The 14412-nt window shown below is 46.0% G+C and overlaps 1 protein-coding gene across 2 annotated transcripts in view; it reads left to right on the plus strand.

The window, feature by feature from the left end:
• Positions 1-14412, plus strand: part of FAM168B (family with sequence similarity 168 member B) — a 64100-nt gene that overhangs the window by 44878 nt on the left and 4810 nt on the right. For both annotated transcript variants that reach the window (XM_017342782.3, XM_070071040.1), the window contains exons 4-6: positions 11930-12072; positions 12175-12352; positions 14254-14379. In XM_017342782.3, the coding sequence (XP_017198271.1) occupies positions 11930-12072; positions 12175-12352; positions 14254-14366 (434 nt within the window). In that variant the 3' untranslated portion in view covers positions 14367-14379. The remainder of the gene's footprint in view (positions 1-11929; positions 12073-12174; positions 12353-14253; positions 14380-14412) is intronic.

Genomic DNA, 14412 nt, shown 5'->3' on the forward strand with positions numbered 1-14412 from the left:
CTCCTTTTTGCCCCTTTCCCAAGGTTGCCTCCGGTAGTTCCTCTAACCTAGAAATGGGGGTGGGCAGGTGGAACTGAGGCTGCCTTGTTGAAGGGTACCCACTGATGGGTGCCAGACAGACGCCTAACAGACCACTGGCCCAGCAGTGCCACCTCTTCTGGTTTGTTGAGAGAAACTGGGAATAAAGATTTCTGTGTGAAATTGGTGAGTGAAAAAATAAAGGCGCTTTGATGGTCCTGCGACATCCCACAGTGCTGCTGTCCACCTGACCTGAGTCTGGGCCATACCTGTGTGCCCTTTTTTTGGGAGCCTCTTCATTGTTTGATGTCTTGAATTTTTTAATCTCTCTTCCCAGTGGGCTTTCCCCCTTATTTAATGAGCAAGCCAAAGTGGCCAATATATAGTATTAAACAAACTGAAGTTTTTCTCCATTTCTGCTGCTTTCTTGATCTACCTTTTGGTTCACCTAGCACCAGGCTTGTGGGCAGACCTGGTCTGTAGTCCAGGAGTTGCGTGGGCTTTGGCTTCTGGAGTGCTTTGCAATCTCAGTGTGGCCCGTTTCTGGCCATTTTCCAGTTGTGGAACAGAAGGTTCAGAGAAGCTTTTGCTGAAGGGTTCATTACTCAGTCTGGAAATGGGGACCGTATCAGTCATTTCTGTCTTCTTGAGCAGGTGGATGCAGTGAGCTGTGTGCATATGCAGCTGGAGTGGGCTGTTTTTGGAATCAGAGTTTTCTTGGACTATAGAGTTAGCTGGTTGTTGCTTAACTCCTGGCTGTGTCACTCCCGAGAAAGTTGTTTAACTTCACTCTCAGTATTTGCATAATGAAACACCCCTTGGGTGTGTTAGGAGAGGATTCCAGCGCCAAGCCCATGAGCAGGCACTGACATCAGGAAGGCAGGCTCAGGCTCTCAGCCAGCCTGTTCAAGCCTCTGTTCTACAGTTTTGTCTTACAGTACAAACACCTGTAACTAATATTTGCAATGATGAGTTGAAATTGTCAAGGAAACATTTAGTTCCTTTAGTAAGCTTTAGTGACAGTTTAGGAAGCTTTAGTGACAGCACATATTTTTAAACCATGTAAATGTTGCCAAGGGTGATAGCCCAAGGGAATCAGTAATCACATCCGTAAACATTTATGTGGAAATCCAGCTGATAACGTAATGGTTTTATTAAGGTGTTTATCCTGTAGGGTAGATCTGGTCTGAGTACTTACTTATGAAGAATGTTTGAGAAGTTAAAAGCCTTTACGATACATTCTTTTCTTTTTTTTTTTTTTTTTTTTTTTAAGTTTTATTTATTTATTTGGGAGGTAGAGTTACAGACAGAGGAAGAGACAGAGAGAAAGGTCTTCCATCCGCTGGTTCACTCTCTATTGGTGCAATGGCCAGGGCTGGGCCAGGCCAAAGCCAGGAGCTTCTTCTGGTCTCACATGTGGGTGCCATCTTTCACTGCTTTGCTAGGCCATAAGCATGAAGCTGGATAGGAAGAGGAGCAGCTAGGACACAAACCCGTGTCCATATGGGATGCTGGTGCCGCAGGCAGAGGCTTAGCCTACTCTGCCACAGTGCCAGCCCCACAATGCAGCCTTTTTTTTTTTTTTTTAAACTCAGTATAATGTTCATGAGGTGACACCTAGATTTGTTTAAAAATTAAACTTGTTGGCAGCCACTTGAGAGAGAGCCTTTAGAATGTTAACAGGCTGGAAGATTATAGGGGTCTTTCTCTCAAACTGAAGGTTTGCATGTACGTAGTTTAAAGGTTCCAGTGTTTCTATAAGACTTTTACAGATGAAAACCAGCAATGCCATCTTGTCAGAAACACCACATCTGTGCCACAGAGGCGAGCTCTGTCTCCCTTTAGACTCTGAGCTGTTTCTGCTCTCCGTCCATGTTTCCCTGTATCCTGCTTCTGCCGTTCCTTCTTCTAGAGCACTGCTTACGGACTTCTCACTTTGGGTGACATGAGTTTATCTTTCCTTTCCGTGCCTCATTTCTTGCTTGTCTGTTCCCTGTGATTCTGATCTTGTGCACATTGTTCTCAGCTGTGTTGCGGGTGTGTTTTCTTCACCTACTTTGTCCTCCTTGAGATAAATACTTACATGGTGGCTTTGAGTAGGTTTTTACCCCCAACTTCTGATTTCTCAGGAGTTGGGATCTCATCTCGGAGCACTCTTGAGCTGCTCCTGGGTGTTTTGTTCCCTGGGGGAGCGCTCTTTTCGAAGCCTCTACCTCCTTCTCCGCTCATCCTGTGGGCCCTCACTTGGGGGCACTGTGCCCCGTCACCCCAGAGTTTGCTTTTGCTTCTTCCTCCCATGTCCATCCTTGTTATCATTCCAACTGTCAGGTTTTGGGGAAGGAGTTCCCTTGCTGCCTTCCTGGAGGGTATGGGGGAGTCACAATTTTAGGCTTTTCTGAAAACGTTGAAAAATACCCTCAAACTTTATTGATAGTTTGTCTGGAAATAGATTGTGAGGCTAGTAATCATTTCATCCCAGAATTGAGAGGCTGTCACTGGTCGTTTTCCAGCTCTGTCACTGCTGCTGGGAGTTAGCACCTTGCTGGCACCTGACTGAATGTAACCAGTGCTTCTCTTTGATGCTGTGTCATATTTTTATCTTGTGTTCTGAAATTCCGACATGCCGTCTTTGTTCAGGGTTTGCCTTGATATGCTTCCAAATTATCCAGATTCTCTAAATAAATCTGTTTAGTGCTTAGAAAATTATTATAAAAATTTGAGTGGGGTATGAACTTTTAATTCAGCTTACTAGTTAAGACATCCACATCCTATGTTGGAGTACTTGAGTTTGTCGGCTCTGGCACCTGACTCCCACTCCCTGCTAACGCAGAACCCGGGAAGCAGCCATGATGGCTCAAGTAACTGGGTTTACACCATGCATGTGGGAGACTTGATTCTGTTCCCAGCTTCCTCCTTCTGCCCCAGCCCAGCTCTGGCCATTTTGGGTCTTTGGGGAGTAAACCAGCAATGGGGGAGCACTCATACTCTATCTTTGTCTCTCAAATTAAAAATGAAAATCTGTGTGGTATACAGTACTTTAGAGAAAAAAAAATGACCCAGTCAAATAAAAACCTGCTGGCATCTGAGCAGATGGGTAGCATTCTGAAATGTTAGTAGGGTTAGGAGAGCTCAGCAAACAGGCCATTCACACGTTGGTGAGAGTGAAAGGAAGAAAGATGCTACTCATCATGTTGTCTGTGGTGGGTTATGACACATGGGCTTCATTGGGACAGAATCTGAAGCTAGTCTTATTTTGGAAAGACCAGTACTTCAAGGAGGCAGTGCTTATTTTGGATACAATGAAGTAGTAGTGTGTCTGTTTATGTTTTTGTAAGGTGCCTGTTGAGTTACTTTGATGAGATATGATGAATCTAGTGTTAACGTGAAAAAAAGAAAAACTTAAGGAAGGTGGCTAGCATACACATCATCCTAAATTGACAGGAAGGCATGTTTATATTCCTTGAAACTGGTTAGTCTCAGATGCAGAATAAAAAGTGATTTAACATGTATGCCTATAGATGATATCAACAGAAGTTTCCTGGTGAGCTTAACAGTTATAAGAATAAACAGTAAGGTAATACGTACTAAAAACCATTGCCCTATTTAGAAGAAATAGTAGATGACTATCTTTTTTCACATTGTATTGTGAAAATTTTCAGATATACAGAAAAGCTGAAGAAAAAATTTCATGATGAACATACAGACTCCCAAAATTCCATGAATGAAGCATTAAACTTTTACAAGTAACATTTTACTTGTGTCATATACATATCCTTCCAGCCATTCTCTAGTTTGTCTTTTTTAAAATTTTTGTATTTCAGAATAAGTTGTATGTCTCAGTGTACTTTGGCATGTGCATCATTAATATTCATATACAATTCTTTTTTTTGTTTTCTTTTAAAATAAAATTTATATGTATGAGATGCACAGGTTTAGGAGTACCATTTATTGTGTTCTGAAAGATGCCTTACACATTCTGACTTCTTGGAGTTATCTTTGTCTAATCAAAGCCAACGTGTGAAGTGGTTGGGAGACCCAGGGCCAATTGAAGAGATTTCTGCAGGAGGAGGCTTCCAGTAGAAAACAAGAAAGGCCTAGTAGGGAAGTAATCAGGGAATGACAAAGGGCTTCAGGGGTGGGCATTTGGCTCAGCAATGGATGACACAATTTGGGAGGCCCACATCCTGTAAGTCTCTGAGTTTGAGTCCTGGCCTATGGCTCTGCTTCCAGTTCCAGCTTCCTGCTGATGTCTGTCCTAGGAGACAGCAGATGGTGGCTCAGGTACTTGGGTCTCCGCCACCCATGTGATAGACCTGGAATGAGTTCTAGGCTCCTGGCTTCAGCCTGCTCCAGAACCAGCTGTTATGGGTATTTGCTTTTCACATAAGTACATCATTTTTTAGAAAAAAAGTGCTTAAGGAAAAAGGCAGCTCTGTGGTGTAGCAGGTAGAGCCATGCCTGCCAGCATCCCATATGGGCACTGGTTTGAGTCCCTGCTGCTTCACTCCTGATCCAACTCCCTGCTGATGTTCCTGGGAAAGCAGTGGAAGAGGGCCCAAGTCCTTGGGCCCCTGCAGTGATGTGGGAGACTCAGAAGCTCCTGGCTCCTGGCTTCAGATCGGCGCAGCTCCATCTGTTGGACCATTTGGGGAGTGAACCAGAGAATGGAAGATTTCTCCCTCTCTGCCTCTGCTTCTCTGTAATTCTGTCTTTTAAATAAACAAATAAATCTTTAAAAAAAGGGGGGGGGGCTTCACCTTTTTTGGTGGGTGCACAAAGGGCGTCTGGTTCAGAGAGCCTGACTTCAGGGGACTGTCCAGGTGTTGTTCAGTGGGTTTCATGCTCTCTGTTCTTGGAAGTTGGTTCGGGTGGACAGCGTCCCTCGTCTTAGTTTGTGCTGTTCTGTGTTTGAACAGACAAAATAGAGCTAGCCTTTCTTACTGGGATTACTGTTGGGTCTTCTAGAGGATGTTTCCTCCAGATTGTGAATTCATTGCTTGTGCCATTTTCACTTCCTCAAAACAAATTCTCTCTCTCTCTCTCTCTCTTTTTTTTTTGTCTGTTGTGAACGTAACATGTAGAGCCATAACTTTCTGATAAACGTGGACTGTGTACGTTGAGCAATGGTTATGTTTTAACTTAGTTGTTCTTCCAGCCAATGCTGAACTGGCAGGCCAGCTTTGCGATCAGCTTGCTCAAAGAGCTATGCCTCCCTACTGATGATGACCTTTTTTTAAACGCTCAGCCATATCTTGTGTTAATCTTCCAGGGGTGCTGTGAGGGGTGTGGTGGTGATTGGGCACTTGTCAACTTGCTCCCTTACTTTACCTCAGCTCATGCATGACTCGTTTGGATGGAGATTTTCTGTCTTGCTTAGTCCGTCTCAGGTATGTGTTGCCATCTGAAAGCATTATATTTTTTTCATTTTGCTAAATTTTTAAAAAATATATACAGAAAAGTTGAGAGATCAGTACAGTGAATTTTTTAAAAAAATTATTTATTTATTTATTTGAGAGGCAGAATTACAGAGAGGCAGAGACAAACAGAGAGAGAGAGAGAGAGAGAGAGAGAGAGCGATCTTCCATCTGCTGGTTCACTGCCAGATGGCTGCAGCAGCTGGAGCTGTGCCGATCTGAAGCCAGGAGCTGGGAGTTTCTTTTGGGTCTCCCACGCGAGTGCAGGGGCCCAAGCACTTGGCCCATCTTCCACTGCTTTGCCAGGTCATAGAGAGCTAGATCAGAAATGGAACAGCTGGGACTGGAACTGGCACCCATATGGGATGCCAGCAATGCAGGTGGCGGTTTTACCTGGTACGCCATGGCACCAACCTCAGTACAGTGTATTTCCATAATACTACTACTATTATTCCATGATACTATATAATTACATAATATCTACCAGTTAAACTTTTGCCATATTTACTGTGTATCGGGTGAGTGTGTGGGTGATATTTTAAATTTCTCTTGAACTAGATCAGAATTACATGTAGCCTTTGTTGCTTCTGTCCTGTGGACTTCAGTGTGGCCCTTCTTGACTTCTCAGTGAAGACATTTTCCTGCATGTCCATGGTACCATCATCACATTCTTTAATTTTACTTTATAGTTCATATTAAAATTTTCCAGTTATCCCTAAATTCTTTTTTTTTTTTTTAATTTGGAACCAAGGGTCTACTCAACATTACATGTTGAGTTTGCTTTTAAAGTTGAATTTATGTCTTGTCTTTTTTGGATAGAGAGAAATACACACGCATACACATACAAGCACACGCACGCACACACAGAGCAAGCTCCCATCATCTGTTTCACTTCCTGAATGTCTGTAATGGCCTGGGCTGGGGCCAAGCTGAAGCTGGGAGCCAGAAGCGCAATCCAGGTGTTCCTATGGGTAGCAGGAATCCAAGTACTTGAACCATTACTGCTGCTTCCCTGGGTCCATGTTAGCAAGAAGCTGGAATCAGGAGCTAGAGCTGGGAATTGAACCCAGGTCCTCTGAAGTGAGAATCAGGAGTCCACTTGGCTTCTTAACCATTAGGTCAAATGCCCTCCCCTCTTATCTCTATTAATCTATAACAGTCTGGCTAACATGTTCCTCTCCCCTTTAATGTTTTGACTAAAAGAATTTTTATTGGTAAAAATCACAAATATATACACAAATACACAGGAATATAATCCTTACCCAGTCTCTGGCTTTAGCAGTTATTGGTTCATGGCTGATTTTTTCATCTATATCAAGATTTTTAAAGATTTATTTTTTATTTATTTGAAAGAGTTACAGAGAGAGGCAGAGACAGATAGAGAGGTCTTCCAGCCGCTGGTTCACTCCCCAGATGGTTGCAACGGCTGGAGCTGTGCCGATCCGAAGCCAGGAGCCAGCAGCTTCTTCTGATCTCCCATGTGGGTGCAGGGGCCCAAGGACTTGGGCCATCTTCTACTGCTCTCCCAGGCCATAGCAGAGAGCTGGATCAGAAGAGCAGCAGCCAGGACTAGAATCGGCGCCCATGTAGGATGCCGGCGCTTCAGGCCAGGGCTTTAACCCTCTGTGCCACAGTGCCGACTCCTCTCTCACATTATTTTGAAGGAAATCTAGACATCAAGTTCATCAGTGTTTTAGTATTTTAAAGATAATTTAAAAATGCATATATCACTGTCATGACAAAATACTTACATATCGAAATTACAGTGTTCATATTTCTAGTTGTTTCATCTGTGTCATGAACATATTTTAATTGTATGATGAAGAAGGGAACCCTATTGGTTTTTTCCTTTCCAGGTGTGGGGAAAGTCTGGCCTGTGGGCCATAAAAGCTTGCAAAATCATTTCATCTGGCCTTTTCAAGACAATTGCAAGTGGGACTCAAAAGTTCAACAAATCTGTAGCAGGCTTGATTTTTTTTTTTTTTAAGATTTATTTATTTATTTTAAAGGCAGAGTTACAGAGATCTGCTTTTCACTCCCCAAATGGCTGCAACAGCTGGAGTTGGGCCATTTGGAAGCTAGGAGCAAGGAGCTTCTCTCAGGTCTCCCACATGAGTTCAGGGTGGTACTTGAGCCATCTTCCTCTGCTTTCCCAGGTGCACTAACAGGGAGTTGGATCTGAAGTAGAGCAGCCAGGATTCGAACTGGTGCCACAGGTGGCGGCTTTATCCCCTACACAACAGTGCCGGCCCCAACACGCTCATTTTTGAGTTGATGATTTTGTATGGCCCACAAATGATGTTACAGATATCCAAAGGCCTCTGGCAAAAAGAAGGTTCACCATCCTTGCTTTATTTTTTTTTTTAAAGATTTATTTATTTATTTGAAATGCAGAGTTACACAGAGAAGGAGAGGTGGTGAGAGAGAGCTTCCATTTGCTGGTTCACTCCCCTGTTGACTGCAATGGCAAGAGCTGGGCTGATCCAAAGCCAGGTGCCAGGAGCTTCTTTTGGTCTTGGGCCATCTTCTACTGCTTTCACGGGCCATAGCAGAGAGTTGGATCAGAAGTGGAGCAGCTGAACTCGAACCCATGCCCATATGGGATGCCAGCACTGCAGGTGGCAGCTTTACCTACTACATCACAGTGCCAGGCCCATCCACCCCTGCTTTAAACCATTTGAAAATGGGCCAGCCCTAAACATCAGAAGGTGATACTCAACTTTTAAGTCTAACGTCTGTTCTCAAAATGCAGCACAGTTAGGGCGGTTCTGTTAGTGACAACTTTTGTAAGAAGTTATTGCTGTCTTGGTGAGATGTGAGTTTAGTGATTTCTGAGATCTCTTCATTAGGCCAGCGAAAATAATGCTGCAGAAAGTTAATCGCTTTTTATATTTTTGTTAAAGATTTATTTATTTGTTTGAAAGTGTTAGAAGTGGAGACAGAGATCTTCCCTCTGCTGGTTCACTCCCCAGATGGCTACAGTGGCCAGGAGCCTGGAGCTTCTTCCAGGTCTCCTATGTGAGTAGCAAGGACCCAAGGGCTTGGGCCATCTGCCACTGTTTTCCCCAGGACATTTGGGAGCTGGATCGGAAGTGGAGCATCTGAGACATGAATCACTGCCCATATGGGATGCTGGCATTGCAGGTATTGTCTTTACCCACTTTGCCATAACACCAGCCCTGCAGAAGTGAATTGAGTTTGTGAGTTGGGTTGTCTGCCCGTAAAGCAACTGATAGCTTTGCTGGTGTGTCTCTGTTACTATTGCTTGGTCCTGAGAATTGGGAGGGGACTATTGAGGGCAAGCCTTCATCCCCGCAGTTCCCTTTTTTTGAGACAAACTTGTCCTGCATCCTGAGATAACTCCTACTTGCCTGCCAAGACTTTATAAATGCTGATGTCATGGTGGTCTGTTTTCTTGTAATGTTCTCCAGAAGCCAAGCAACTTATGGAAAAGGCTGGTTCTTTATAGATCATCTCGTTAGTGACAGAGAGTCATTCTGTGCTTGTATAATGCTCCCGTCACCATGATTGGTCACCGTTGTGTCCACCATGCATTGTGGCTCGTTTCTTTCTTCCTTGGAGATAGCCAGTCACTATGAGCAGCTGGGCTGTTTGCTGGGAGTGTCAGTGTAAGGCGAGAACTTGATGGCTTTCATGCTACCTTTTATTTATAATTTAAGAAAATGGTTTACAACTTGTTGTATGATTGGCATAGAAGAGAGTGCACACACATTCATTGCTTCAGCTTCATGGATTTGAGCATAATTTACCCATGAAACCATCCTTCCCTCTTTTATTCTTTTCAAAGACTAGGAGGTAAGCAGAGAAAGGGACTCTGAACTTTCCATATTTAAACTTGGGTTCCAAATCATAACTGAAAACCTGTGTATTCTGCTCTTCCTTAGCTAAGCACCAGAATTAAAAGTTGGTATAATAAATTGGTGCTACTTAACATTTACATAGCAGTTGATAAATTTTTTTAAAGTAATATAGGGAGACCTGGGAGGGTCTTGTCTCTCTTCTGATTGAGTTTATTACCTGATTTGGTGAGCAGGTGTAGGCTCTGGCTGCAGATGTATCTAGGTCTGAGGTCCCTGTTTTGTGGCTTAGGAGTGGCTGCCTGTTAGGCATACAGGAGGATCTCAGCCTTGGCATCTCCTGCTGTAAGACTGCAAAGGGCCATGTTGAAGAGGACATGGAAAGTATGGTATTTATATCCTGATGATCCTGGGCACACAGGGTCCATGGCAACTCGGATAAGGGAGTCTCAGAGGTGGGACTTGTAGTAAGGCAGAACACTTGAACAGGACTTGTGGGGAGCAACTCGGACTAGACTAAGTTACTGGAATTAAGACTTATTCTATGCATCTGCTCTCCCACAATATGGCGCTGGGAGAGGAGTAAACAGCTTCTACGCAGCTGCCTCTCGCCAACTTGAGTGATGACCTGCAGGAGCTGATCCTGCTCCTGATTGGAGGAGAGCAGTGTACTCGGCGTGTGGGTAGCAGAGCTGGGATTGGTGGAAGAGGACTATAAAGGAGGAGAGAGACAACATGCACCAAGAACACCTGAGGAACATCTGAGCAGCCCCTGAGAGAGCCGGCCAGCAGTGTGCTGCTCCCCTGCGGAAGTGGGGAAAGTGGCAGGGGGAACCGCCCTTCCACGGAGGTGGAAGGACGGCAGCCAACCCGGGAAGAACCAGCAGCAAACCCGGGGAGGGCCGAGCAGACAAAAGAACAGCGCAGGGTCCTGTGTCGTTCCTCCACGAAGAGGGGGAGCGACAGGACTGACTTGGCCCTTGGAGGAAGGGGAAGTTTCTTTGTTGCGGTTAAAAAGGCATGGGAGCAGCAGGGGCACTTAAAACTGGTGAATTTTGGCCGTCGCCGCGGCTCACAAGGCTAATCCTCTGCCTTGCGGCGCCAGCACACCGGGTTCTAGTCCCGGTTGGGGCGCCAGATTCTGTCCCGGTTGCCCCTCTTCCAGGCCAGCTCTCTGCTGTGACCAGGGAGTGCAGTGGAGGATGGCCCAAGTGCTTGGGCCCTGCACCCCATGGGAGACCAGGATAAGTACCTGGCTCCTGCCATCGGATCAGCACGGTGTGCAGGCTGTAGCATGCCGGCCGCGGCGGCCATTGGAGGGTGAACCAACGGCAAAGGAAGACCTTTCTCTGTCTCTCTATCTCACTGTCCACTCTGCCTGTCAAAAATAAAAATAAAAAAAAACTGGTGAATTTTCTGGGAATCATTTATTTTCTGTTACGGCTACCCCCATGGTTTCTCTGATCATATGCTGGTGGCTTTTTGGTCATTTCCTGTTTTCAGTCAGTATGAATAAAGCTGCTCCGAGCCCCTCTCCTATCCTGCCCAGGGAACAAATCCTGATTCTCTGTTGGGCAGGGCCAGCAGGGGGAGGCAGCACCAAGCTGTTCACTTGGCAGGCTCTTGGCCACTCTTGTACTGCCAGCCCTTCATCAGCTTTGGAAACAAGTTGCTGACTGGTTTCCAGGCCTGGAGAGGGGCTGCTTCTCTGCTTTCCTGGCTGCTGCCTGGGAGTGCAGCTTTCTCAAGCTGGCTAAATCCTTATCCAATAAAGCTCTTTAGGTTTCAGAATGCTGTCTTTTACATTCTTGTTCTATGTGTGGCTTTTTATCTTTTTATTTCTTAATCTGCTAATTGTCATTGTCATGTTATTTGGGTGAGGACAAAAGCAGGTGGGTGTGTTGACCCTACTTCCTGGACCCAGAAGTCTTTTTAACCCAGTGGTGTTTAACAAGATTCTCCTTTTGTTTTTGCTGTAATAAATGACGCAGTGATAAATGTATTTGTAGTTGTGTCTTCGTGTATATACATATATCCACATTTTTAAAAACTATTTATTTATTTATTTGAAAGGCAGAGAGAGAATCTGTTTCATCCGGTGGTTCACTCACCAAATGGCCTCAACAATTGGAGCTGGGCCAGGCCAAAGCCAGGAGCCAGGAGCTTCTTCCTGGTCTCCCACATGGATGTAGGGGCCTAGGGACTTGGGCCATCTTCTGTTGCTTTCTCAGGCAGGCCATAGCAGGGAGCAGGATTGAAAGCGGAGCAGTGGGGACTTGAACTAGCGCTCATATGGGATTCCAGTGCTACAGGCCATGGATTAACCTGCTGTGCCACAGCGTCAGCCCCCCATACTTATTTCATTAAGCCATATTTCTAGAAGTTAATTCTGGAGCTATAGGACATGCGTAATTTTAATGCCAAATCGAGCCATGGGAAGGTGAAGCTAATTGATAGTCCAACAGGAAGGTATTTATTTCCTGTTTGGTGTGAGCAGATAACTTGGTAGAGCTTTGTCCTTCTCCCCAGAAAACCCCCTCCACCACAAATCCTTGCCCACCAAGCCTAAGCTGTGGAGTCAAACTTTAATGGAGGAGGAGGCTCTTTTGCTGCACACTGTTCTTCTCCCATGCCCGACATGGACCTCAGTGGACTCAGGCCGTTGCTTCTTTGTTCCAGGTTACACTCCCGGCACACCTTACAAAGTGTCCTGTTCCCCTACCAGTGGGGCTGTGCCACCGTACTCTTCCTCCCCCAACCCCTACCAGACGGCTGTGTACCCCGTGCGAAGTGCCTACCCCCAGCAAAGCCCGTATGCACAGGTATGCTTGGGTGTGCCCTGCAGTGTGGGAAGGGTTGGTTCCATGGGGTTCTCATCCCCCAGCCATGGGACCCTATGGCAGTTGTCTCTCTTCTTCCCACAGCAAGGCACGTACTACACACAGCCACTGTATGCAGCACCCCCTCACGTCATCCACCACACCACGGTGGTGCAGCCCAACGGCATGCCGGCCACAGTGTACCCTGCTCCCATCCCTCCTCCTAGAGGCAATGGGGTCACCATGGGCATGGTGGCTGGGACCACAATGGCCATGTCAGCAGGTAAGTTCTCATTCCTGGGGTGTTTGTTCTACAGTGACGTGAGAACCATGGGTGGGGAGAGCTGTCAGAAATTCAGACCCTTGGCTGTGGACTTTCGTGGCCACAGTAGTGTGGGAGGACGTCTGATTCTTTGAGGGGAGGAGCAGCAAGTTCCCTTTCATATTATCTCCCTTCCCATTCTTCCCTCTCCTTTTAGCTGAGAGGAGACTGACTGTGGGGTGCAAAGTAACGAACGATGAACCGAATGGTTTACTTTCCTGCATGGCGCATGACTGAATGGCGTTCTCTGGTTGTGATGGGTTCACTCTGTAGGATGGCTCTAGGAACGAGTGACCAGACACCCCCTGTCAACCTCATGAGCATGGAGAGCTTGAGCAAAAGGGAGATTTTGTGTCCCAGGTGGGCTGGCACTCTTGATAACTTCATTGAAGGTGGGCTGTCTTCACAGGCCAGGTTGTGTTAATGGGGAATGTTTCCAGGAATCTAGGAAAGCTGCTATGTGTTAATAGAAGTGACAGCTTATAGGAGTCCTCTGCAGTTCTTCTGCTTTACTTCTCAACATGTCCTCTGAGTCAGGAAAACTTAACCAACATCCTTGGCCAGGTGGTCGTGTCTCAGTGGAACCTGGGAGCCCTGGAGCCTTAAAGGCTCTGATCTTAACACAGGGGTGGGGGAACCTTGTTTCTACCCAGGGCTATGTGCATATTTACAACATCATACAAAATTCTCAGCTTAAATGTTAACCTGCTATAGATTTACCGAATTTCACATCGCACCTGTGGTTGCCTTGGCAGGGCCACACCAGATGATTTCATGGGCCGGACATTGCCCACCCTGATCTAACATTTAGAAGTTAGGTTGCCTGCTGGCCTTTGGATAAATGTCACAGCTTCAGGCAATACTCACATCACGTGTATCTGGTTGCTCATAACTGACACTTGTGTACCTTCTTATTTGTTTTTCTGAACTTTACTTCAGTAGAAGGAAGTCATGCCAGGGAGAAAGGTATCCCAGGATACTGTGTTTCTGCTCAGAATCTGTCTTGTGTAGGTTTTCCCATTTGGACCTGTGAAGGCCAAGGAGCCCGTGGCATAGACAGATGCTGTGTGTTTGAGACCAGAGCGGGAGGGCCATAGCCCCAGGGTGGGTGTGGGCAGCAGGGGTGAAGGCCGCTGTGTTGCAATTGCTGCTTGTCCACACACAGGCTCCGTTGCTAAGTTTCTGTGAGTATGGGAAAAATGTGTTTTTTGAATGTATTCAGAAGCTTGTGCAGTTTGGAATCCCTGGTTCTCATTTTTTATTTATGTTTTACAGTCTTACCCGTTTTTAGGTGTACAGTTCAGTAGTGTTAAGTATTTCACATTGTGACCCAAATCTCCAGAACTTCTTCATCCTGCAAATCTGAAACTCCTGTAACCAATAAACAACAGTTCCCCTCCCCCTTCCCACCACCCCTCTGTGCTCTGTGCACCCTCTATGCTCTTTTGGGTCCTCTTATCAGTGGAGTCGTACGCTAGTTGTCCTTTTGTCACTGGCATATTTCACTTAGCATAATGTCTTTAAAGGTTTGTCCATGTTGTAGCATGTATCACCGTTTCCTTCTTTTTTAAGGCTGAATAATACTTTTAAAATTTCATAGTTTGACTCACAGAAGTTATTAAGGGTTCCCCCTGAGTGGGAAGCACCCAAGCTTTTACGACCACGTGGTCAGTAGGAGTCAACTGTGTGTATACAGGATTGTGTGCTCTGAGCTCTCACTGCACTGAGTCGAGGCCATCCCTCCTCCTGCAGGCCTCCTTCCGTGCAGAGAGGCCCAGGCCTGCTTGCTCGTGTCAGAGGCATGTGGTGCTGTGTGTAGAAATGGGCCTGTGCGGTGTGTGACAAGCTGCTCTCTCTTGCAGGTACCTTGCTGACTGCTCATTCCCCAACTCCCGTCGCTCCCCACCCAGTCACTGTACCCACGTACCGGGCCCCAGGAACACCTACCTACAGCTACGTGCCCCCTCAGTGGTGATCACCCTGCAAACGTAAGTGACCAGTGACGACTGGCTGGGCCCCTG

This window comes from Oryctolagus cuniculus, chromosome 3 (genome assembly GCF_964237555.1).
Source record: "Oryctolagus cuniculus chromosome 3, mOryCun1.1, whole genome shotgun sequence".
Lineage (NCBI taxonomy): Eukaryota > Metazoa > Chordata > Mammalia > Lagomorpha > Leporidae > Oryctolagus > Oryctolagus cuniculus.